The sequence below is a fragment of the Harpia harpyja genome, chromosome 4, assembly GCF_026419915.1.
Source record: "Harpia harpyja isolate bHarHar1 chromosome 4, bHarHar1 primary haplotype, whole genome shotgun sequence".
NCBI lineage: Eukaryota > Metazoa > Chordata > Aves > Accipitriformes > Accipitridae > Harpia > Harpia harpyja.
In genome coordinates, this window is record NC_068943.1 from 62,237,037 (window position 1) to 62,264,039 (window position 27,003).

At 36.3% G+C, this 27,003-nt stretch overlaps 1 protein-coding gene across 6 annotated transcripts in view; it reads right to left on the reverse strand.

Moving 5' to 3' along the window:
• Positions 1 to 1,660: 1,660 nt before the first annotated feature.
• MED23 (mediator complex subunit 23) overlaps positions 1,661 to 27,003 on the reverse strand; it is a 40,342-nt gene continuing 14,999 nt past the window's right edge. For 4 of the 6 annotated variants that reach the window (XM_052784366.1, XM_052784365.1, XM_052784369.1 and 1 more), the window contains 19 exons: positions 24,164 to 24,364; positions 22,715 to 22,858; positions 21,071 to 21,216; positions 20,271 to 20,516; positions 19,956 to 20,098; positions 19,225 to 19,399; positions 17,373 to 17,536; positions 16,100 to 16,224; positions 15,398 to 15,603; positions 14,295 to 14,475; positions 13,151 to 13,321; positions 11,696 to 11,912; positions 10,659 to 10,895; positions 9,063 to 9,228; positions 8,028 to 8,100; positions 6,731 to 6,945; positions 5,743 to 5,863; positions 3,553 to 3,684; positions 1,661 to 2,856 (listed from right to left, as the gene is read on the reverse strand). In XM_052784366.1, the coding sequence (XP_052640326.1) occupies positions 2,683 to 2,856; positions 3,553 to 3,684; positions 5,743 to 5,863; positions 6,731 to 6,945; positions 8,028 to 8,100; positions 9,063 to 9,228; positions 10,659 to 10,895; positions 11,696 to 11,912; positions 13,151 to 13,321; positions 14,295 to 14,475; positions 15,398 to 15,603; positions 16,100 to 16,224; positions 17,373 to 17,536; positions 19,225 to 19,399; positions 19,956 to 20,098; positions 20,271 to 20,516; positions 21,071 to 21,216; positions 22,715 to 22,858; positions 24,164 to 24,364 (3,237 nt within the window). In that variant the 3' untranslated portion in view covers positions 1,661 to 2,682. Of the gene's footprint in view, positions 2,857 to 3,552; positions 3,685 to 5,742; positions 5,864 to 6,730; positions 6,946 to 8,027; positions 8,101 to 9,062; positions 9,229 to 10,633; positions 10,896 to 11,695; positions 11,913 to 13,150; positions 13,322 to 14,294; positions 14,476 to 15,397; positions 15,604 to 16,099; positions 16,225 to 17,372; positions 17,537 to 19,224; positions 19,400 to 19,955; positions 20,099 to 20,270; positions 20,517 to 21,070; positions 21,217 to 22,714; positions 22,859 to 24,163; positions 24,365 to 27,003 lie in introns of those variants that run through there. The other 2 variants (XM_052784367.1, XR_008234762.1) reach the window with 2 other exon arrangements.

The following is a 27,003-nucleotide window of genomic DNA, read 5'->3' on the forward strand; positions in this document are numbered from 1 at the left end:
GGAAGCCTGGAACTATTGTGTCCGTTCCATACTGGCTACCTGTAATTTGGAATACAAAAAACCCAAAAGCCAAAACCAAAACTTCAGACTTAAGTTTCCCTTCACTACTCACAACTGCTGTAAGTTCCAGCAGAGGGCCAAATGCAGTTTTTTTAATTTTATAAACCAGCCATATTACAGCCATAATCAATTACAAATGTATGTCTGAAATTACACTGGAATTTTGTCTTGCTGTGCTAGTACTTTAGAAAGTGAATTTGGTTAGCTGGGTTTTAAAGGGTAAGTTATTTAACTCATAAAAAGCATTGTTAAGAATTAATTTTTAGACCTGTACTGCTGAAGATGCCAAGTGTAGGTTTTAGCAGAAGAGACACCTTATTCCAGCTAGTGAGGGTTTAGCGCCTTCAGAAACCTGGTGAGTTTTGCAGAGAATGAGTGTGCATGCTCAGAGGAAGAGGAGTCTTCCCTTTGCATTTCATAATATGTAAACCATGTAAATCACTAATTCTACTAGGTAACCAAGGGCTCAGGGTCCTGATTTGTAGCACTGTTAGTGGGATATACAGTCTTTAAGCTCTAAGTCAAAAGTTCAAATGTAGTCCAGTATTGATGAAACACAAGTTTTTCAATGATTTGCTAGTGCCAGCCCAGCTGCGGCAATCACCGCCACATAGCACCAGGCCAGTGCATTGCAGTCAGCCTCTTAACATAACTGCACATGTTGTAAAGACACAAAGCTGAAAGAGGGAGCTGTTTCTGTACACCACTGTTGCCTGCCATAACACTAAAGAATTTAATTTTCCAGACCTACAAGAGAAAGGAAAAAAAAGAAGCAAAACTGAAAACACACAAAGCTTTAAAGAATTCCAACAGCTCTCATGATTTGCTTCTGAAGGATTATCCAACTTCCTTGATACTATCTGTGAAATCCCAGTGACTGAAAACAGGTGCTAGTTTAAATATTAAAAGGGACACTCTGGCTTCCACATCAAGCATCAAAACTATTTCAATATGAAATAAGACAATTCAGAAAGATGCCTGTCATGTTAGCATTAGCTCAGTTAGAACATGCATGCAGAATAGCCGTTTCATGGGCTCCAAAAACTGTTTAGGAAGAGAAGTCTTAACACAGTTTTGCTGCTGACCGAAGTCTGCAAACCCACGACCAGAATTTTGCTTCGCAGGTCTGCCCCAGAAAGCCTATGGAAAGGTCTGTAAAGGTCCACTGGATTTTTGGAGACCAACTATATTCATCTTGTTATCAAATTCGAGCCCAATGGTATTAGAGTCACCTGACTCTAGAATGGAATACAAGACCTTTTAAACCAAACGTAACAGCATACAATAGGCAAACATGTTTTTCTATCAGACTACAAATTCACTGAAGAGCAGTCACAGTTCTCTGTTACTCAAATTACACTTGGCAGAATTTAGGATCCAAGTACAAATGACAGCAGTTTCCAGCAATCTAGGTTTGCTGTCCTTCAGAAACAAACAGACAAAAAAACTTCCACCCATTCAATCAACAACTCCTTTTCATAACTGTTAAATTTTTACAGAGAGATATAAATCAGACCTGACCTTACTAATCTGGACTCCATTTGTAAGAGGTTAAAATTGGCATTATTGTAAAGCTGATAGAGAACTTGGGACATGTAAGTATACTTGCTATGGTCAATTTTTATTTTTAAGGTAATGGGTATGGAAAACAAACAAGCTTAACAATACTAATACAGTCTTTTAAAGTGGTTTTTTTTTAATTAAAAACATTTGTCAAACAAGATGAGTATTTACAAAACACTGAGCCTTTCAATTCTGTTATCAAAGCCTGCTGAACACAGTACATATAAACCAAGGTAAAATATTATACAAATCTAAAATATAATAAGATATCAATAAAATTCATGTGACTTAATAAAAACTACACCATTTCCCAAATCAGAAAGATAAAATATGAACCAGCACAGCTTGAACTGAATATGCAGACTTCCAATAGATTCATTAGGGACAGCCTCTGGGTAGTAATCTAACAGTCTGGTAATTGATGCTAGATCAAACCCACTGCTCATGTGTTGAATGTAAACTGTACATACAAAATTTACAAATATTTTCAAAGGCTCATTCTTAGTCTTTGGAAAGATGTTATAATTAACTCAATACAATTGATGCAATCTCTCTGTCTAGGACCATTTCTGTGTAAGGGCTTAACTTGTCTGCCCAAAAGACAAAAAGAATTTAAATTCTTCTGTTGGACAAAAAGAATAGAAATTTTTAATAACGCGGAACCTAAATTTAAAAAGGCCATTTTCTACTACGCTACATACATTGAGTGTCCTTTCATATCACAGACAGAAAGAAAGGAAAAATCCAGGTGACTCAAACGAGTATAGGTAGCAGGATATTGTAAACTCTTCAGAAATCCATGTATTTGCTTGTAAAGAATCTTTACTCAGTGCTTTCAGAGAAAGGCAATATATACCTCATCTAGTGTCTGATATAAACAGGTAAGAAGACTGTGGCATAGAGTTAGACAGCTTCATTATGCAAAAGAAAACGAAGCAGAAATCTGTACATGGTTCTCTTTCCTTTCATACAGCATACCAGATTTCAGATCAGATGATGTTTCACCTTGATCAGTAACAGAAGGAAGCCTTCACATCAAGGCCAACCGAACACTTCATTTCACTGTGTTACTGGCAAAGCAACATTAACAGGCACTTGGCTAGGCTGTTGTGCTGGTGACCCGTTATTGAGAGGTTGTTGTGGAACAGCAGCTGGTTCCATTTTGCTGATGTGTGTTATGAAGCGTAACCGCAGTTTCAAAGCTGGTCTTAGATTACAAATTATTTTCTCAACCTGTTAAAAAAAAAAAAAAAAGACGACAGAAATGCATGGGTAAAACAGGAGTATTTTGACATATGTCACTACTGTACACAAACATCACATTAGCAAAACAAATAAAGGAAAAAGATATAGTAAATAGTGGTATTTATGTTAATATTTTATTTACCATGTTAACTTTTGAACCTTGAAAAAAACCCTCCCTGGTGTAACAGTTGTACATGAAAGCTTTGCAAAACAATTCACACAACTGACAGTTTTAAAAGTGCATACTGTTATAAACTAAAGTCAGGTGAACGATTTTTCACTGAACATGGATGCATTCTTGCTTTCATCACATGTCAAGTTATATTAATGAATCAGAAATTAGGTAAAAACTTAAAAGGTATAGATTGAAATGACGAAAAGCTATGAAATATCCAACAGCTTTATTTTTTAGTGATTGCTTTAATAATAGTACTTAAAGCACCCTCAAACTATATCTTAAATTTCAGACTACAGAAATTAATCATGAAATCTGAGATACCTAGTCTTCTGCATGTAAAACTTTTAAATGTGTAGAAGTGCACCAACTTCCTAGTTTGCACACAGACACTAGACAACTGTTAGGCATTTTGTTGTACTGCTACCTATGAAAATAATTCATAAAAAGATTAAATTGCTATATGGGAAGAAAGATAACTGAAGTATCGATATCTACTGTTTACTTACTTGGTCTTTCACACTGTCACCTGTAAACATATACTTCATGTGATACAAGAAGTCACATATAGGATCCATGTAGTTCAGGTGTGAGCTGTACCGATCTGCATTCAGAAGCATTTCATAAAATGCCACTCCAATCTGTTTCCACAGACACAAAAAGCACCCCAAATGAACACAGGTTTTAAAATGCTTTAGAGTAGAAATACATTTAAACAGTGCAATAAATATATGTACTACTTTTTAAGTATCTGTGATTCCTAACTATTTACTTTCTTACAAGGGCAAATGGGCAGGTCTAGCTCATCCCATTATGATTAACTAAATTATCCCATTTTCCCAAGTTAACTTCCAGCGAGTGCAATGATGGTATTTTGGTATATGCTACATAATCAGTGCTTAAACATCATTGACTGCAATATGGTTTGAGTAAGTGCCTACAAAACTTGCAAAAGTAGACCTTAGTAAATAACTAGGAAAATTTAGCACAAGATTTGAGTCTTCTGGAGAGAAGATATTACAGTTTATTGCATTCAGCTTGTATATAGACTCCAGCAAGGTCTTCAGCAAATGCATACAGTGCATTTTAATGGTTCAAGCATCCTCTACAAAGAGTTTACAACTACAGTGTTTCAATATACTTATTAAGGAAGTGCTGTGTGCAGACATGTGTGTGCCTAGGACCATTTAAAGATGGCAATGTGAAACCTGAACTTTGTGCTTGGTCATTTAAGTCACATGATAGTTGCTGCATACTCTGAGGGTAGCAACTCCTCACGATTTCCTCACACTGAAATCAACTCCTTGCAAAGAAAAAGGAGTGGTATGGGAATGTTAAAAGCATGGAAAGATGACAGCTTTTTAACTTTTCTTATATTTTTGGTTCAATACAGAGAATGCAGGCACAGAGAAAATTTTCTTCCTGACAGAAAAAGAAACCAGTCAAAGCAATACTTACTAGCAATTTGTAGTATTATACCAAAATCTATAAAATGATACTGCTCCATGCCTAAACAGTACTTTCTGTTGCTCTTCAGTACTTTTACTTAAGCACTGCTTTATGGAGTTACTTCTATTGTAGCTTTAAGACCAAAAAAAAAAAATAAAAGGCATTCCTAAAGAATTATATATGTAGGTTTTGTTTCATAATATCAAAGTATACTTAAAAAGAACCAGAAAAGGCCGTAACTCAGGGGTAAAACTGAAGGAAATATGTAAACAAGTATACAGAAACACTGGCATATGATTATTTAACTACCTGATACAGTTTCTTACAGTATCGTGTGTTCATGATATATCAAAAACATGGGAACAAAAGTTACAAAACTCTTCTCCCACTGTGTATGCATCCCTACAGTTTTTGACTTCTTCACAGGACAATGTATGCAAACTAAGTATTTTAGAAAGAAATGGGGGCGGGGGGTTAGGGTGGGGAGAGTTGCAGCTCAGGAACTAATGGGGACCTAAGAAGGTTAAGAGTGAAGTCCCCAGCACAGACATTGGTAACTGGGGATGACAAAGTAATGAGTAGTGGTAGCGGACCTGTATGTTATTTTGGTCAGACTCTAGAGGGAGACAAGATACATACTTGACATCGAGACTTAGTGTATATTTACTGACAGCACAGATATTTAAAGACTTTGGATTCCCAAATTAAGCTCTTATTTCTAAAAGGGTCTCTGCTACCTGCTGTTTTTCAGCTCATCTGCCTATTGGTCAGCTCCATCTCTTTCCTCCTCCCCTACCCTTATCCACATTGAGATGAAGGTAAGAAACAGCTTGTGCTCCTCCATCCTCACAATTCAGCTCTTGCACGCTTCCCTCCCCTGCATAGCAGCTTTTAAAACAGGCAGCAAATCTGATGCATATTTTGCATGCAGCTTGAAAGCCAGAGAAAGCATGTATTGCTTGCTATTTTGGAGGTTGTATTTCTTTTTTTGGTTTGGGGGGTTTTTTTGTTTGTTTGTTTGTTTTAAAAAAAAAAAAAAGAGCTAAGTGTTTTATCCTGAACCAAGCTGACAGTTAACTGGGTAGCTGAATACCAACTCAGCAATTCAGATCTTTGAAAATACTATTTAATTTGTATAGAATTTAATTCTGAATGTTTCCCAAAGATCTCTATCAGATTCTGCTTTGTAATATAACAGCAAAGCTAAAATAATATATACTGTATAAATTAGACCAAGAGCTACACTTTACCTCTATCATGCATCGTGTCCTCTCTTGCTGGAACCGTTGTAGAAAAGGACCAACAAGGTGGTAAACGTAGAGTAACTGGAACTCTGTTTTCACTATGGGTATCAATACTTCTGTGAGGAACCTGTAGTATTTCAAAACACTGCTTCAACTGGATTTTTTTTTTTTTTTCCTTCTTTCCCCTACCCCAAATTCTAGCCAAAACATCACATTCTCTCTCACAGATTGGGGCCTTCATTTCAGAAAATACAGTGTAGCTCTGCAAATATTAGTTATTTCAAATATTAGTTATTCCAGTGAAGTGCTGGAACATTTCCAGCTATTATTACTGGACTAGAACAGGCAACGATTCTAAGCTCAGCAGAACGCTACACACAGTCAAAAAGCTGTCCTCTGACGTTTTAACACTAGCCTTAAATCAAGGTTCAGGTTTAACTGAGAGGAATACATCATACCACCTTCATTTTTGTTCAATATTTTAAGACTTAGTAAGTGAAGTCTGTTAGTTCTCTCATTAACACAGCACTGAGGAAAGTCTAATCAATTTTGTAATGCAGTGGTATTTTTTACTTGCTTTAATGATTAAGTGGACCATTACCACATCCTTCAGTTAGCAAAGTATCTCAACATGCAGTAGAGGGTACTTGCTAGAATTAAGGATACATTTACTGATTACAGTTGATGCTTTAGGAATATGCTACAGTCAATGGTTTAAGACAAATGTAAATGAATAAAAGCATGAAAGCTAACCAAGATAAAAAAAGTCTCATTAAAGGTAGTCACAGTCTAGACAAAAGCCCCGAAGCTTACAGATAACAAGCATCATGTCACCGGAAGAGGGAGCTGGAAAAAAAGTTGTGATCTATCTGGCGAGTTTTGGAGCTCCCCTGTACGTATTTGCTAGTGTAAGTGCTACAGGTACAGCTTTGTTATTTAAAATATGCATGGAATTTAAAAGACAAATTAAATCATCAAATATCTTTACACCTACTTAGGAATGAGAGAAAGCTGTCCAATGCTAGAATGATGCCAGACAGCATGTGCCAAAGCCAAAGTGTAGCTACAACTCATCTCGGAATAAGACTGGTGACATGCTGTGAAATCAAACAGCTGGAATGGGTAACCAACCCACTCTGTCTCTGATGTCAAGCTGGGACTGTTGATAACGCTTACAATGCGATCATGGAGAACAATCCAGTATGGCTCCTAGAAAAAAAAAAAAAAGTCAGAATTGTTTCTGAAAAGAACACCATGTAAGACAATGCTTCCTCAACTCTTTCTACTATTATTGCATTTCTAAAAAGGTTTTGACTACATAGTAGTTTACAAACCTGTCTGACAAACATGAAAATTAAGAAGCACAATACAGAAAGCATCCATGTTAGTGGATATGGCACACTCGAGGGTGTGGCATTGTCAAGAGGTATTTTATGAATTTAATTATTTAGTCAGCTAATACAAAGGTCGCCAGAGAAGCAGAGCAGAAGCAAAAAACCTTAATGGAAGGAGACTGAGAGTTTTCTGAGTTTTCTGGCACAAACAGACCAAAAATCCAAGAAGGAAACAGGAAACAAAAACCGGTAGAAAAGTCAAAGAATATAGATGAAGATGCAAGGAGAGGGAACAGGAAGCATAAGAAGCTTTATAAAAATAATAAGGATTAAATCCATGTTGGCTTTCTTCCAAGAAAAGGAACCATTTTGTTGGGGAAAAGAAGTGAAAAGAAAGGCTATCTGTTGCACATACAAGCAACAGGTAAGCACGATCAAAATTAGTCAGGCAGTCCTGGTCAGGTTACAAGAGTCATTATATTCAGAAGATCAAAGTTTCTACCAATACACAAACTCTAATACTGCATACATTTGCTTTTGCAGTTGTAGGCTTATGTCACTCATATGGTTTAAGAGATACAGGATATGCAAGTGCAAGCTTTAATAGAAAATTAGATTTGCATCAGAATCCTTACAGACCTTATTTCATAGTTCCAGTTCTCAATTAATACTACACGTGACATTTAACTATGTTTTTATATAGGAGTGATTTACTTCTTTTCACCCTAGCCTCAAAACATAAAAGAAAGACAGAAAACCTGGTCATTTTTTCCATGCTGGAGGAGCAGATGTTTCTCAAACATACAAGCAGCCTTCTGAATAGCTCTCTGTGGAATCTACAGATGTTGGCTATCACACTGCAAACTGCAGAAGCTTTCACAACATACTCTAGAAAGATGATAAACCTTACATGGAAGACGAGATTTTTTTATTTTAAAATACAAGATATTGACTCACTGGTAAGGCTGTGATAATTAGTCCAATCGCATTCATCCAAGCTGTGATATTCTCTCTTGGCACCAGGGGCTGACTAGAGACAGAGAAAAAGAAAACTGAAGCTCTGAAATTCACAATTGCAATTTGTGCTTCTGGTGCACCTAAAGACAAGGTATACTTAGGCAAAGAATATTTCTCAAGTTGAGAGAACTACACACATACAGGTATTTAGAAGAGCCAACAGACAGTATAAATGCCATTGTGATGCTGCTTGCAAAACTTTGTTCAGGCATGATTTTGTGTTAGTAGCTTCAAAGGCTGTTATCACACTGTTCTTCCTAACAAATAGGTTTTATTGACTCTTCCATGTGCCCCAAACAGAGCTAACAATAATACATTACTAAGCTGAATGAGGCTGAAAACCAATCATTTCAGTTTGTCATTGCTCCAAGATGACATCTGAATCGCTGCAAGAATACTAGGTCCTTTCTTTCACTTCAGTTCTTTTCACAGCGGCTGAGCAAGAAACAGCTATGGGTCAAACTTAATGCATCATGACAAAAGGCTAGCGTTGGCATACCACTTGTTTCAAAGTACCTCTGATTTTACATTAGCATCAGGAGGATTCAGTCCTGACAATGCTTCCTGCCCCTTTCTTTGTGTTCAAAGATCCTGTGATATTAACTGATAAAATGTCCTCCTCCCAGCACAGCTGAAAGAACGCCAGACTTTTTCCAGCCTCTCTGCCACTGAACCCACTGGATAAGTTCTTTGTCTGTGCGGGGTCATCCTTCTGCCTTTTAAGGGGATCATGCTGAATCAACTGTTCCTGAAGCACACACAAGCCCCTACAGCACAGAAATATAACACATGACTTTTCTGCGTGATCCCTGTAGCCTTGTTTGTCCTCGAAAAATACTTTATCTATAAAACTTCAAGTATTTATAATTAATTAAAAAATTATAAAAACCTAATAAAATGAGTACCACAGACTACCTTAGAATCTCTAATTATGTATTATATATTGTAGAAAACAGTTTCAGAGAGCCAACGTACCTCTTCAGCACAACATTCAGTAGTGCATTGCCCACATCCTTCCCCGGAACAGCCAGAGCCATGAGCTCAACACAGGTAACATGGAGGGCATGGGCAGCTGGGTTAGGGAACTCGTTGAATCTCCAGTCACAATTTGGAAATGGACCGGGTGATTTGCCTGCCATAGGTGACAGTGATTAAGGAAAAAAAAGCTGCCCCAACACAGACCAGTGTAAGCAGCACACTGCTTAAAAATATATATACACACCACACATACTAAGTTGAATTGAATTGAAAGGTAAGTTACTGAGAACAAATAAAACAATGGCATTTCATAAAAATAAGACATATGGACAAAAGTATGAATATAAGGCCATGACACTCAATCACTGAAGGACTGCATGAATACATAGCTATAAACACACTACACACACAAGGTCATGCAGAGGATAAATTTCCCCGATTAAGAGGTAGAACAAACCAACACCAACCATCTAATTTACCATCTGCTTCCAAGACAAGAAAATGAAAATAACAAGAAATTTCTACACTGCATAATCTGAAACCATTAATTTGCTTCAGTATATGATCTTCTAGCAGATTTCTAGGGTGACAGTTTATGCAAAATAAGCACCTGCTTAGTCTCTGAAAATATTCTACTTTCCCAACCAAGACTAACTCATTTGAGCTACATATAGAAAAGATCTCTGAACACACTGTTAACATTTGCATAAAAGAAGGGTTTTATATAATTTTAGCTTTCTTTAGAGAGACCTAATAAACTTCTTTCAAGTTACACATAAAAGAAAGGCAAGTTCGGGAAGAGGAATAAAGGAAGACACATAACATCCAGAAAATTGGTCAACTTCCATAAAGGTGACCCAGAAAGCTGACCCAGAATATCCAGCGAGATTCCACTAGCGCTGTTCTCTAAAAACATAGCTGCATGGGTTCACCAGCTATTTCCATAGAAATTTAAATCAGCTGTAGTCATAACTGTAAAAACTAATAAAAGGCAGCAATTAAGAAAATGTAAGTTTGTGTTAAAAATATAACTTCCAGTTTTTCCCTCCTAAAAAACAGATTCTCAGCAGTTGCTAACAGCACATATACCAATCTTCAACTAGACGCAGCTAGTTATATACTATCTTAAATCTGGCACTGCTTATAATATGTTATTTTTAGTAATATTGATAATGGCATTAGAAAAAAGTAACCTCATTTTCTACACTTTTTTTTAAATACTCATGCTTTGTATCAAGCTGATTTTATGTGGCAATTAGAATTCAATTCAGAATGCGTAAATATGAGTATTTGTATTTATAAGTGATGCATTAAACAGTGAAGTATTTATACAAAGACTGTACTTCATTTTCACCATATTTTTCAAGATGTTTTTACTAGGGCAGCACAGTCCCTGTGTAGAATAATAATTAAAAAAAAAAAAAAAGTACATTGAAGTAATCTAATATGAATTTAGACTGATATATGCAGCTAAATAAAGACTCCAAGCTTTATTTCATATCAGGATAGACAGAAATTGAACTTTATGTTTTGATAAAGTGAAGCTATAAGACATTGGCACAGCTTACTTAATGCAAACTTTAAGAAGGATATTGTCTACTAGTCTTCCAATGAGCTTGCAATAGTAAGTGTCATCAGGAAACCACGGATTTTCTTCTCGGGCATTCATAGCACATTTGAGATAAGTGTCACTTAGACACCAGCCTAGTGGGCGATTATCTTTGAGAGAGCCAATTATGGCATGAACAAGTTTTCTCTTGAGGTTTGTGCGCTCTCTGAGATGCCCCTCATAATAGTGAAGAGTGTTGTACAGGTAAGTCACTGGACGGTCTGCCAAGAAGAAAAGGAAAACAACAAAACCCAGAAATAACTCCTAGCATCACTATTATGTTTATGGTGGCAAACAGGAAATTAAAATCAAGAACTCTACAAGACTAAGCTGTATGTATTTAAAAACAGCACATATGGAATTGATTCACATTCTTTATTTCACTATGCTCTACAACACTGATTTGCCTTTGTTTTGTACATACACTTTAACATGTGTGCAGAAGGGTAGAAATTGAGCAAAGAAAGTCACTATTACTAACAGTTCATATATTAATGATAATACTAATATATTTGTAAGTAAACTGTCTAAATCATCTCTTCATATAAAAGGTATTAAATAGGAAGAATCCAGGTATGAAGTCAGAGTAAAGAAAGAATATTGTAAATTGTCTGGGCATAACATAGCAATGACATCTATACAAAAACTTATTATAAAAGTGCTGTTAAAAAAGTGTTAAAAAAAATCAGGTTAAGTTATTTGAATCTTAAACAAGGATAGATGGAGGAACTGCATTGTTAGGACACAGGTCCAAGTAGTTACTACTAGAAGGGAACGAAAGGGAAAGGTGTAAAGGAAACATGAATTAGCAAGAGCTACCTGAATAAAAGCAAGTTCACTGTTAGTAGGCTGAAGTTCACTAAACAGGGATTGTACCACTCTGTGGAAATGTACACAGGGCTTACAGAATAGGGAAGGATTAAAACACTGCTGTGCTAGTAGATGAAAATTATGAACGAAGGAGATGAAGGAGAATAGAATGATTGCAACAGGAATAAAACTGTATTCACAGACAACTTACCATGGAATTTGTATAAACCTCCCAGATGATCCAATAAAGTTTCTAGCGATTTGGACACTGGAAGCAATTCCAGAAATCTATGGATTACAATGTCAAACACTGGCAGAAAGCGCAGGCATACATTTCCAAAATAAATTGGTAGGTACTGGGGTTGGATCTGAACTGGGGGATTGACTTGTTCTGCCAAGCCTTCAAAATACAGCTTTTCAGGATATTTCTGGAGGGAAAGAAATCCAACAAAATCAAAAGCTCTTTCTTTAAAAGCAGTGCATTAAATATTCAGCATCTACCTTGCTTTAAAAAGACACTTCATAACCCTCATTATCAGATATGAATGTAGTGAGATGATTTCACTGTAAAGCTTACCGAAGAAAATTCAACTCTGAGTGAAATTATTTACGTATTAGACTAGTAGATAACAACTTCTTCAGAAAAAACAAAACAAAACAAAGTTTCACCACCATTCTAAATGGGCATAAGAGAACATTAAGCATCCCAAGGCAAAGCTGAAAGCAGCTAGCACTTATGTGTCCCTTGTCAAGTATTTTAAGAGAAAATCTAGGGAAAATCAGCACTACTGAAAGTTTCTGCATCATATACTGAATCAGAACACTAGAAATGATATGCATGTAATAACTCCCTGGGAAAGAACCGGAGTGTACTCAAATACCAGATGAGTACAGCTGAAGGTTGAGCTTATAGTGTTTCACCTGTGACTGAAATGTCTATATTGCAGATTGGGTCTAGTATCTGTGCAGCCATGTCAGAGCAATTTGCTTCCCTGCTACCCTTATGCTTTTAGGCACTGTTAAAAGACACTGTATGGCTAAAGCAGAGTGCTAATACAGACCAAATAGCTTCTGGATCAGAACTAGGTTGTATGTGTTTAGCTACATGAGAGTTTGCTTGTATCTATTTAATCTCAGTGTTGATTTATCATTTGACAGAAGACTCCATTGGTACATCCTTTTCTAGCCAGCAGAAGCCACTATGTTTACAGCAGCATTAAAATCTCAGCAATTCTTTTCCCTAACATATCAGGATATCATGTTCTTGCCACAAAAGAGATGGAAGAAGCTTTAATAATTAGGAGAAAGCATAGGTTTAACTATTGTTATAGTCATAGAACACCAGAAGGAAATACCTTCTCTCTGATGCACAAAAACTGTTCTAAATGAATTTCAGTAAAATCAAGATTTTAAAATGATGGGATTTAGATGAGCAGGAATGAATCTCCAACCAACTCTTCAGCTGCTTCTATCTTTGAATATCATTGCATTATAATTTTAACTATTACATAAATATAGTGATTAATTTTTCTTATACTAGTCCAAATAAATTACTTACTCCAAAAATTGACAGAGCTGTCCTGTCATTTACAGGACAAAAGACTCTCTGGCTGATAACTACTCCACAGAAAGTATTACAATAAAAGAATTTTATTAGCTTTGATACCTTGTGATAACTCATATGCTTAGTATGCCAGTCATTCTGCAGCCAGTGCTCCGGAGAATTCTCCTTCACAAAATCACTCACTCTGTTTCTGAAATCGTTAGGCTTGAGTAAGAGTAACTGAATTATGAAGTAACAGACTTGAGCTTCATTTCCTTCATGACTACGCATAGCCTTAAACAAAATGGATCAGAAAACATGGAATTACAGTTGACACCGCTGTCTGCTTTATAACCCCTAAACATTGGCTAGCAGATTTGGCTGCACATTAGGTACATCTGCACACAAATTCACACTGAGCACATCGTCTTTCAACTCTATTTTTTCAAGTGAAGGCATAGAACAGAGGCGGGTTCAATCACATCCTGTGAAAAGTACACATCACATTTTTTATTCCATTTGCAGAAAGCCTTACAAACTCCCCAGTGACAGCATGTTCTCCAAGAATTCTAGCTCTCTTTTAGCTGTCAGTTCTCTTATTGAAAATAACCAAGTGATGATAATGAAGTTAAGATTGCTTCAAACTTCTGGCCACTCTGACATGTTTGGACTTCAGTTTGAAAACCAAACTAAAATTCAAACAACCAGCTTTACATTAAGATGAGATTTTAAAATATAAGTAAAGGATAATTACTGAAGGAAAATTTAATTCTCTCTAGGTGAGTTCTGCTTTGTTTTGTAGGATAACCTGGAAAGACAGAGGATGCCATTTCTCTCTAACTTTTCTGATGAAACAGGTTGAATTCTAAGCAAAGAAAGCATACTCTAATGGGTACAAGATTTTTCATTTGCTTCTGAATCATGGCATGCCACACCCCTTCTACCTCTTCAGGCTGCAGAAATAATTGCATAGCTCTGAGATCAGAGACCCAAAGCACTAATAACAACATTTAATATTGTTATATTATAACCAATTCAATGGTTGCCATTAAATAACCAAGAAAAGCTTCCCCTGAAGGTTCAGAGAACTGTAAGACTGAGTTTTACATTGCGTACAGAAGTAATCTGTTATTTTACTTGATTATTGGGTTAGCAAATAGTCGCTATTTAAAACCAATGCATTTTTAAAAAGATTGCTCCTACAAAAGTGACTCAGAAAGCAGACTGTGTGAAGAACTGGTGCCTTATCTTCTAAGGCAATACTTACCAAACACAGTATCAACCTATCCAGTGTTACAATGTTGTATTTCCACACCATGTCATTGAGAATCTCAATACACTTATTGAGCTGCTGGCCTCCTGCAGAGGTAGAGAATTCATACACCAAGAAATCTGCAAATGTCCTGACATGTGCCACCAGAGCTCTGGCCCCAATTCTTTCTAACACTCTAGCAGGAAAGAAGAAAAGAAAAAAAAACAACAAGCAATTGTTATGTTCTTAATACATTTTTAACTGGTCTATTTTATAAGAGTTAGTAGGTTTTAATACAATTGTCTTTATTAAATGAACTGAAGAAAACCCCAAAGCAAAGCAAAAAAAAGCCTTAGAGCAACGGATTTCCAAAGTCTGGATACGAATCAGAAGAAATGCTTCAAGTTCACCAATTCTTATGTATAGTATTCTGCCCTGAATCCACGCCTGCCTTACGCGTTTTTAGTTATACAACTTCTAGGACAATCTTCTGCAACTCAACTTTATCTTCCTGCAGTATGCATTTTAATATAACCATAGCATTAAAATACTGGTATTTCCTCATTGCACAGAAGAGTAACAAATGCTATCATAAATATTAATTGTTTCAACAGATCTAACAAGGACTGAAAAGAAAGAATTTATTTTTCACAGCTAGAGCTGATGCTGTTACTACTGAGAACAAGTAAAAACACTGTAGGACTACTACTTCTACAAAAAATTTTCATCTTAATCCAACATTTGCTTTTTGAAAAAAATATTTGGCCTTTATTCCTGTATAAAGGCAAAGTAAATAAATGCTTTATATTTCCTGTTTACTATTTCAGATTGCCTGAAACACTGCCATTACAAGTAAACTGCTTAATTCAAACACCTCACATCCTTGTCTCTTACCAGGAAGAATATGCACTGCAGACCACTGTGTGGTGTAACCAATCTTAAACACTGCACAATTATTATGATATGCTTGCTAATACCTCGCTCCACTGCTTTTTTCCATGCTCTGCATGCTCTGAATTAATAAAGTACAAATCAAACTGTTAATGCACAAGGCCTATGTCCTCAGAACTGAGAATGCTACTGTAATAACTTTGAAGTAGCACATCTTTTAAGCTCACCTGTAGCCAATTTGATTAATGTGATCGGTCTCTAACAACATCTTCCATAAGAGACAAAGAAAAAGTGGGGGTGAACCTTGCATAGAAAAGTGTGTGATTATATCATTCTCATTGGTCATAGACTTCCACTTTCGGTATTCTTCTTCCACATTCTTCTTCAAGTTAAAACGGCTTTCCTGAGGTACATTATTCTGCTTGAAGAATACCTGAAATAAAGTAGGCTTTGCTGTGACTGAGAGCCTAGAATAAAACATCTGAACAGGCAAAAGTTTGCCTGACTTAGCACCTTATGAGCTCCTACTTCCTTGTACAATACAAACCTACTAGGTAGGATTGTTGCTTCACTCTGACACCACAGTGACTGTTTTGTCACTAACAAAGCTACATGACAAATTGCCACAAGAAAAAAGGCTTCAACTTTTTTTCCTTTTTTTTTTTTCTTTAAATTTTTTTAAAAGATCTGATTTACCTTCCACCAGAAGTATCAGTTGGCCAAACTTGGCCTTAGAATACTCTAGGAGAAGCTAATGCATTTCTGAAGAAATAGCAATGTTACAATCATGCTGCATTCTTTAGGGACTTGAGATTAATGAAGTCTGGACAGGGGAAGAATCTCACCAACTAGCAAAAGGCAAAGGATCTTGTTAAGTGACTAAATTCTCTGTATTTCCAATTAGAAAATCATCAGTTTGAAACTATTACCTGCAGAGGAGCTGGAAAACAGCTTAGTGTATGTGATGCCCAGTTATGTGGAGTAAAACTCATGATAGTCTGCAATATATCCTTGCACCAAGTTCCCTGAATTGAATCAGAGCCTGTGAAAAAGTCTAGAAAATGGATTGATGATATTAGAATCTCACACAAAAAAACATTTCTTATTGGTATTCCTTTTGCAGTCACATGCATCAAGGCTTTGCTAGTTCAACGGGGCTTCCTTTTTGGCCAACTTCTCCCATCCTTTTTCTCTGAATCTTATTTACTCTATAGAACAAGCTGGATATTTTTTTTTTTATGCTATTAACAATAACAAAATTATTCTTAGGTTTTGAGCTAGAAATAAAGCAATCATGATTTTAAGATTTTATATTTCATTTCCTGTAATGAAGGTAAGACAAGCTTTTGCTGATAACCTGATTAGACTTAAAAAAAAAATCCTGAGGAAGATAATGATGATGAAATTGCCAGATGCCATTTTATATTTCTTTAAAAAGGCTGCTCAGCAGTACCTTTCCCAATTAAGCTGTAGAAATAAAACACAAGCCTCATCCCCCCAAACCCAGTGTTGATTTAACATTAAAGGTTGAGCAAAGGTTAAAAAATAGAGAAAACACAAAGAAGCCCTTTCCCTTTCAAATCACCTCTACCAGTTTTTGTAAAATCAGTTGTTCTAACTCTCCAGCAACTCTGCAGACTAGAACCATAAAAAAAAGGAAACAGAGAAGACATCTCCCTTGTCAAAACTAACAAAAACCTGACCCATGTCATTGCACATTGTTAAAACAAAACACACAATAAAAACTTCCCCCTCTCCCTTTCCCAAGAAAGCAAACCCAAACCACACACTACTTTTTCTTAAAGGTAAGCTGTAGTGGGGGTGGCTTCCACATGAGCAACATACTTGCTGTGCACATTCCATGGGTTTTTTTTAAATGGCATGTATCCGTAATCAATCCAAACATTTAAATTTAAAATAATGAAATTGAAAATAAGACAGTAAAAAAATAACTAGTCATACTGTATCTCTGCATAAAAATAAACTTTTAAACAATGTCTGATTTCACTACTGCTTTAATAATAGCTTTTTGCCTAAAAACAAGTAGTTAGAAATTAAAATCAGACTTTGTTTCAAAACCAGAAGTGTATGGGATATGTTTTATGACTGGGTTATTTCAAAGATACTCTATTAAACAGTATTTTAGCAAAATGGCTTGACTACAGCTTTCACTTAGATGTTATCTCACAGTACTGCTATTACCTGTCACATGTGTTGCCCTTGCTAGAGTTAAGATCAAAGCCCTGTTGAGTTCTTCTGATTCTGCGGAAAGAACTGTTTTGGGATCACTGAGGAATCGTGTAAACTGTGGTTGGACTTCCGAGCTGCCCAAAGCTGTGATTAGCCTTAGAGCAGTACTCTCAACACTGAAAGAAGGAAACAGTCCAGTTAGCAAATAATGCTTATATTGCAGCTTCTAAGATTCCCAAAATACCTATTTTTCCTCCATTTTCTGCTTCAGATAATACAAAAACTTTTGTTTTGAAAGTGATCTTAACCTTTTGGAAAAGTTTGCTTTTCCCATTTTTTAATAGAATTGTTATCAACTATTTAAGTACTATATTTTCAAATAAAGCTCTCAAAAGTTGATTTAGCGAAAATTCCAGGTGCAGAGCCCCTGAAAAAGAGCCGCAAGTATCTTCAATTTAGACCCGCCCCCATTTTGTTATCTTTTGAACGTCTTCATCTGAACAAGGATACATAGATAAATAAATATATGCAAAAACAGAATAAAAAGGCATGCATAATGCATGGGAAGTTTCAAAGCTAACTATCACCTTAAAGCAGACAGCACTAAATTGTCCTTATTAAAGAACTTAGGAAGTACTGCTTTTGATTAAAAGCACTTTATTTTCCAGTGCTCTAGTTGGAAGCACTTCTCACACCAGGTAGTTTGAAGTAATTTAAAAGGCTTTTTTATAACCCTGTGTCTTTGAAATGCCAAAGCCATAGGTTAGTTTACTCCAATCTAGTTGCATGCAGTGCTTATCAAAAGTGACTGATTAACATCCACATTTCACAGACTAAGATGACAAAACAAGATTTAGGTGAATAAAAAGAGCAAGACCTTGAATTTAAGGAGAAACTTGTCTTTACTTGTTCTCTTTGTTCTTGATAAAGGATAAGCAACTGAGCAATTTGAATTTGGACTAAGACATTACTGTGTAACTAGACTTCCTTGATATGAACTGATAATAATGAGGTTGCTCTGTCACCCTCACATACCCCCACAAGAACTATTCTACTCTAAGAGTGAATGGACACTCTTTTCCCCAACTTTTCTGCAATAAACCCCAGATTCTACATACAAACTGAATCTCATACCCTTCAACTTTGTTAACAGTAAGTTAAACTCAAAGCTTTTCCCTAGCATTATCTGCATATCAACTCTAGAGCTTCTTTAACCAGCTCTTCCATCTTTCTTGTATCTAAATTAGCCATTGTTTTATGCATGTTTTATGCTGATATAAGACATACATCATACGATGGAAGTGACACTTTTTTCTCCACTCAGGTTCACATAAAGCCACCATAGCCTTGCTCCAACTGCTTTACAGCTGCAGGATGAATCAGATTATTTCTCTGATCTGACTGAAAATTAACGTCACTAAAGAATTAAGTGGAACCAACTTAACTCTTGTAATGGAGTTATACATCTGCTACAGGAGTAAGCAAGCACAGTCCCACTGGCAGATAAGCCAATCACTGTGACTACAAGTAGCAGGCATTGCCCTTTATCTCCAGTGCAAGAAGCTCAACAGTTTTCCGACACTTCCTGACATGACAGTTCTAGTGCGTGTTCCTGTGTTTTGAGCCATGACACTGCTGCCACATCTGTGCAAGACGCTGCCTCATGCAACTCTGCAGAGTACTACTACTAATATCTAACTGTATTTTTGAAACATGACCTGCTGAGATACCACAAAACAATTCAGCCACAGAACTAAGACTGGGAAGTACTTATGTCCCATTTAAACATAGTTCTCACGCAGCTTTCAACTTATGATGAAGGAGGAATATGAGATTACAGTTAAATATGGTAACCGTCACTCACCACAGATGAAGCTGGTTCTGATTAGTCTGCGGCACAGCAGCCAAGGAATGAAGATGGCTGAGCAGCTGGACTCTGTAATGAGGCTGGATGTGATGCATCCGATAGCTAAACATTTCTAGCAGAGTGTGCAAAATTCCCCATGCATGAGATTTGAACACTGTTGGCAGGAGCTGACCTTATGAAAAAGGTTTCGTAAAGTAAGTTTTCCAAGTGATTGCACTTCAAAATACAACTACAGAGTACACTGTGCGTAGACAGTTACATTAGGCTGCAAGTCAGATACTTGATTTGAAAACTGTATTATCTCCAAAGAGTGCGTGTGCAAGCACTGTCTGAAGATGCTGTGAAAGTGTAGAACTCAATCTTTTGAATGAACATATACAGCAGACATGCAAATTATTTTAACAAGTGCAATTAAGTATCATTTGCATCTAATTAAGTAACTTTGCTTACGATTTTCCGTTAAACATATTTTTGCACAACGCAGTGTAACTAGGAAGGTCCTGACCATACAAGTGATGGCATAAAGGGAGAGCAGCACACTCATATGAAATTTAATGCAGCATTAGGATAACCATCACAATTTCCTTTGTATTAAAATGATTTATACATGTATTCAACATGCTGCATCATTAGATTTTCATTTTTACTATGGTCTCTAGTTTCCATTAAAAGAAAATGCAGCTGAACAGAAGGAAGGGGGGAAAGAAAAAAAAGGTTTTCTTTCTTACTGATAAAGCCTTTGATGCCCAAGGACTCTATTTCCATATAAACCAACAGGCGACTATAGGTTTCCACAAGAGCAGGAGCCAAGGCCACACTAGATTTTGCATGAGCCAACTTAATTACCCTTGTAGCTATGCTATGAATCAGACTGAAGGAAAGACAGAAAGTATTTTTCAATCAAAAACAAGGACTTGAAAGTTAAGAAATTTATTAAGTAAACAAACAGATCTACACATGACATGCACAGACATAGGAAAGCTTTCCTGATGATAATTACACACAGATTTACAGGTTAAAAAAATGCCAGCTGCATACTATACCTCATTTTGGCATGAACTGTGAGTGAGTCCAAGAGGTTCATTGGTAACGGGGTAATAGACCCTGATGCCATGCAGTTAGTCCCTGGAAGAGGTATCCTCATGTTGCCATTTCCATAAATAGTCTCTACTAGCACACCCATTGGCAAAGTGAAACACTCTGAATTGGTTGAATAAGCATTGCACAACAAGGCAATCTTGTAGTCATTCATCTGTAAGCTTTTATTTCTTAAACTCTGTTGCAAAAACCTGTGTGCCAAAGAGATTAAACATTAAGTAGAAAGAAACAAGCCGAATATACATGCATTCCAGGATTACACCCACAATAACCCCAGTAAAAAATCCATTGCAAAATAGTAGAAAAAGTGAAATATTTATTAATTGCACCACATCAAAACGACTACATCTTATGCTGCAGTTTCACTGTGTTACAATTTTCCTGTATCAGAAAAATACCTCAGGAAAAAATACACTTTAAAAATCACCTTTCTGAACAAAACTTAACCCAATGTACTGCTTACGCACACTTTCCAAACCACAGCATAATAAAACAAAATAGTCAATTTTCTTTCAGATTCTCCATCAGTAAAAAAGATTTATTAATCTTAGATGTAATATTTTATTTCTGTTAGCTGCATGATAACAGCATATTTTGACTTTGAGCTCTTTCTTAGTTCTGCTTCGTTCCTTTGGTAACCCTTATACAGCATCCCATCACACAATACATTCTGAATACAGACTTGGAGCTTCCTATTCTCTTATGTCTAGACAAATCAAAACATAACAAACCCCCCAAAACTCACTCATGGTGAAGTTTAAGAGAATGAGGAATGGGAATCTGTAACTTGGAGTTGTCACTATGGGCCTTCCGATTCAGATGAATCCAAATACAGGTCATTGCAAAAGCATGAGTTGACTGGGGTTTGTTAATATCAGGTACGGGAATACACTAAAGAAAGAACACATGAATGTGACATATTGCATGTATTAATGTACAGAAAACCAACTTAGGCAGCCAGCATTCACAAGGTCAAGTTTTTCTTTTTCTGACTTGCAACACCAAACGCAAGATTTTTAAAGAACAGATTCTACCCTCATCTGTATATGCAATTTTAAATCAAGAGCTGTGGAAAAGACCTGGACCTCAGTAATTATTCTGAAAAAAAAAAACCCCAAACAAACAATCTAAGACCTCAGCAAATGGAAGTTGATGCTTAGAGTATACAAATTCAAGACACATATAGTTACAAAGCATATACTTTTACTCTCAGCCTCACACTTCCACATTATTCAGAAATCAGTTATGGTATGTGCTTCCATAGTAGGTACTCAGTGGTCCACCAACCACTATACTTAAAGATTAATACACTTCCTATGAAAAGGAACAGATACACACCAAAATTCAAAAGGTTTTGGCTACAGACTCAGGTATATTACTGCCATTGGAAAAGGCACCCTGGCTCTCTCCTTTTGCCAACATTCGCATTTCTTTTCCTTTGGTACAGTTACTACTGGACAAGCATCACCGATAGCAAGCGCAAGGGAGACAGCAGCAATGCATAATCAAGGGGATAGTAAGACACATCCTCTTAAGAGCAACAGCCATAGATAACATTTAAACTGCTTGTGAAATTGAATCCTCAGAAATGCCCTAGTCCCACAGACACTTTAAACAAGTGTACCTCAGAGCCCATCACTACAGTTAAAGTAAATAGTCCCGTCATTCTTCCCATATTTTGGGCTGACAAAAGCAATTGCAAGCTCATGAACAAATTGTACTGAAGAATTTCTGTGGGTCACATTAACTTAAGAGGGGGAAAAACTGCTACATATCAGTTTGGTACACCACACATTTGTGTTAACATATCTACTGGCCCAAAATAGAAGGCACTATGATAAGAGCAAGCAATGAGGACTTCATGCTGACAAGGCTGTCACGATGGAAGTTTTAAGAACTTTGCCTAACTCCCCCTTCCTCAGGAACCTTCATTCTAGAGGAATGTACAGAGCATGACTAGGATTTGATTTGCTACCACAGAATCAATTTTAATTAATCATTAATACAAAACAAATTTAAAGTGTCATGTTCAGTTCTTCGCACCTGAAAGCATCTCTCAGTGTATTATTCTGTTACAGCCCAGATGTAACAATAAAATTCCACGTTATTCCTTAATAGTATCCTCAGTACTTTAACAAACTCCTCAAAACCTTAGTCAAAAGGAAGAGTTAACAGAAGTCTTTTTCACCCCTAAAAACACTGCACAAACATGGTTGCTGGAAAAACATAGCGAGGAAATCCTGAAAATTTTCATTTAATTATGAAACATCTCTCTCCAACTATGCAGCACACTGCTGTAACAGTGACTCAAGAGTGATAGTAATATTGACATATGAAGGTCTCAAGCTGAATTAAAAATAAAACTTTTAATTTCAGAGAGAAGACTTACTTCCTTCTCAGGATACAGGAGGTCGAAAAGCTTCATAACTGGGAGGAAGTCAGCCAGTGCATTCTTCTGGATGCTGCCAGAGATGAACTGGAGTAGCACCCACATCAGATGGTCTCTTCCTTTAATGAGACCACGTCCTGCCAACTGTCAAAAACACTCAGTAACAGACAAATACTGCATGCAGAAGAAAAATCACTGCAAAGATTCCTATAAAAGTAGAAGGGAAGACTAAAACAGTTCCAGCAGAGATTACTAGGAGTTTTATAGCAGGACTTAGGCACAAATGTACATCATGCTTTCAGAAAGATGGCAAACAGCTACATTAGTTGTAACACAGAAACAGATTCTAGGAGGCCCACAATAATTAATGGTAAGATTTAAAATGTATTTAGCTCTTGAGGATTGCTGTTTTGAAAAATTAGCAACTCTTAAATACTGGACTTAAATTGTCACCTTGTAGCCCTGTAGCCAAGTACAGGATCGCCATTGCTAGCAGCAGGCCACAGGTTTTATATTAACTCTATCTATAAAGAAAGTCTCTGAACCAGAACAACTTGGGCTTGCTTCATCTGGACCCATCTGGATTTGTTTTTTTATTATTTAACTTCTTTATCTGTAAAAGTAATTCTCTAATAACCAGTAGTCTTAATGTCTACTATTTTCTAGCTTGCTTTAGTTTTAGATTAGATTTGTGCAATCTGTTGTATAGTGCCTATTGTTTCAATGGTTCATTAACAGTAATTAAAGGAATGCAACCCTGGTAAAACTAATTTCAGGGATATCAAAGAGAACAGAGAACTAGAATCCATCACAAGTAAAACACAACATACATAGTAAATTTTGATGTAACATGGAACTGTGGACAAATGAAGATGGAGCAACGCGTAGCGCAAGTTAGAAACTGTATCTAAACAGCCACAAGCTAAACCTATAGTGAGGAGAAAGAACACCCCTTTCCTACCATCGACACCATACTTTCTCTTGGCAAAGAGCTCAGGATGTTGCTGACTTACTGTAACCCGTCCTCTCCTTTCTTATGGAGGACTGGCACCACCACCCTTAGAATTCAGAGAGGCATTGAGCACCACAGAAAAGGGTAAATACTAGAAAGTGTACCAGTTTTAATGGAATTATTATTAGGAAGTAAATTGGATGCAACAGCACAGTACTCGGATCTTCTGAATTATGCCAGTTTATCTCCTTATTCTAGTTATTAGCACATTTTGAATCCAAATATAATGCAACATCCTAACTGAATACACTAGAAACAGACCTAGCTCACAGCAATGTAACTTGAGAATTTGACTGACTTCTACAGAGCACAACAATCAAAAATCTAATTCTTACACATAAGGTATTTCTTGCAGGGGTGAGTGACCTTTTTTTCTTTTCAACTTGTTTTGTTTTTAAAATCTCTCTTACCACGTGGGAGCGATACAAACAATTTACCTTTTGATGGAGTGACAGGACCATATGAGGAAAACTTGCAAACTGAAAGAGCACAAAGAAAATGAGCTGGCTGGAGAGATGCTGCCACAGAAGCTGACTGGTTCCACCATCATCAAACTTCTCTTCAGTCTCAGACCGTTCCATGGCATACACCACCAGATCCACCAGCTGGTCCTCCAGCACAGGGCAGCGCTGCTTGTGCTGTAAGGCAGAGATCAGATACAGTATTCCAAAAGCCTTGCCATTAACTTCAGAACTTGTACAGTTGCAGTTACAGTACAGTATTTTGACAGAAGGCTGGGAAGCATGAAATGAAGTCTGAACTTAAGTTAAGGATAAGCCAGTGTATTAAAGCTGCACTATGTTACAGGTCACAATGATTTTTACATTTTATCACAAATTACATAATTCCCTACTCAGTTCTAAAACACAGATCATCAATGCACAAATAACATCTGGGGGTTTTGTTTATGTTTTTTAATAAATTCACACAGAATGTTATTTCTCTGATCTTGCATTCATGGGAAACACAGTCCATTCTTTTAACGCTCTGGTGAGTGTTCTTTTGTTTGTTTTGGGTTTTTTTGTTGTTTGTTTTTTCTTTCTTCCTTCTTTTCTCCTTTAAGTCCATTTCAAAAGTAGGGATCACCATAAAGAAAAAGATATATCAATTATACCACCAAACCCAGAGGAAACATCTCAATACACAATATAGGTCTTTAATGACTATTCTCTTTTTCACTCTCATTTTAGGCTCACCTACAACCTACAACTAGCAGCAGAACTAACATCTGGTTAATACCTGTATAATTAGGTGCTGTTCTACTGACACAGCACCACCTAGTACAAGACAAGACCAAAGAGACTTGAAAATTAATCTAATAGAAGTGGTATATTTTACATACTGTGAATAGGACAGAAATTCCATATTATAGTGACAAGCTCTTTAGATGTTAGATTTAGACTGCCACAATCTCCACAGTGAGCTATGCAAACACAGAAATCATTTAAAATACACACCTTCCCTGATGACTTTTAATGATCAAGTAAGGAATGCATTATATATTCAAGTTACGTATGTTAGTACAGACGTATGTAAAGCAGGCCCGATACCAGCAATTTGGAACTTGGATTATAAATCTTCAGTTTAAGACCATCAGGTATAATGTCACATATCACAAGTTCTTCAGTGCAACAATCTTTTATTACCCTGCACTTGTATAGTTACACTCACACAAAGTACTATTACTAAGAACAAAAAGCTGTGTGGCATGTAACTTATTTCAGACAGTGCTAGCACTTCAGAAATAATCTAACCTCTGTTCCATTACAATCTCTATGCAGGAATGGTAACTTTTTTTTTTTTTTTACACCAGGTGCCTGTAACATAATGCAGCCTTAAAGGAAACATTATTACTTTAATGACACAAAAGAAAAGGAACTGAGCTGCTCCAACACTAATCATGAAAATGCAGTATCCCTTTCTAGAGGCAAAAAGGTATACATAAAAAAGTTTTAAAAGATCACCCAAATACTCTTAAAACATCTTAGGGATGCCTTAGATGAGTTCTTTGACTTACTAGCCAGGCAGCCTAAAAAAACCCTTTTAAGTAATAAAGAAAGAAATATAAAAGGAAAGAGAGATGCTGAAAGGAGATGCTTGCTCTACCTTCATCGATGGTAGTCTTTTGCCATGAAAAAAAGAGATTCTCTTCAATTAAAAATAAAATGCAAGAATGGGAAAAGTTGACAAAATATAGTGAACAGCATCCCCTGTTACATGCTCTTCGCCAGCTCAAAACTGCAGAAAGCTACAATTCCAGCTGTGCTTTCCTGAAGCATGCTTAACACAATCCTCTAACTAAAACAGAAAGCATCGATTACAGTTTCACCTTCTCTTCCAGTACGCAATGCCATTATCATGGATCAACCACATTACAGGTTTACAGAGAGCAGTATTAACACCACCAGTTGAGAATACTTTGGGTTTTTTGTGGTTCGTTTTTTTTTTCCCCCTCCCAAAGCAACTAATTATGAAGCAGAGCAGGGTGCAACAGACAACACTACAGACTAGTTTATAATCCAGCATGCAAAACTACTATGTACAGGGCTTGAAATTTAATAGTTTGCTAAGCACTGGGTTAATGTCCAAAAGCCTAATCACGTTAGGCTATATTAATTTAGAATAAAGTTATTCAAAGAATACAACAGGAAAATATTACTGTTAAAAAGAAAGCCAGAATTTCCAGTAGGAATTTTCACTATTCTGAATAATTCTAAGATTGGGAAAAGTTTAGGAGACAGGAAATTAAAAAAATAAATTCACTCTTTTATTCTGAAAATCACGCTTTTATTGCTTTAAGAAAGTTTTCAGTAAGAAATATAGCAGTACTTCACATTCAATCTTCATTAATTTAATTTTCTGGCATTTTTTTTCTGTATTTTCAGTGAACATACATTTTTGCACAGATTTTGTATCTATAGTTTTGGAGCACTGAGAAATAAAATACTATGCTGCATAAGAATTTGCAGGATTGGGGCCTTGTTTTATTAATTGCTCATAACTGAAAGAACATCTCAGTATATACTGAGACGAATAAAAATATAGGTGAGAGCTGATTCCTCTCACAAGTAAGTAGGAATTCATGTTTTGGTATGGCTTAAAGAAAACAAAAACAAACAACAAAAAAACCCCAAACACTGTTTTGGATTATATATAGAAAAATATAGCATTCAAAACCACAATGCTTTTTTCCTAAAGAGAACATTATTCAAATTTTTGTAATCTGGTTATATAAATATGTATTCTCCATTTTGCCCTGAAAATAATATTTAAAGAT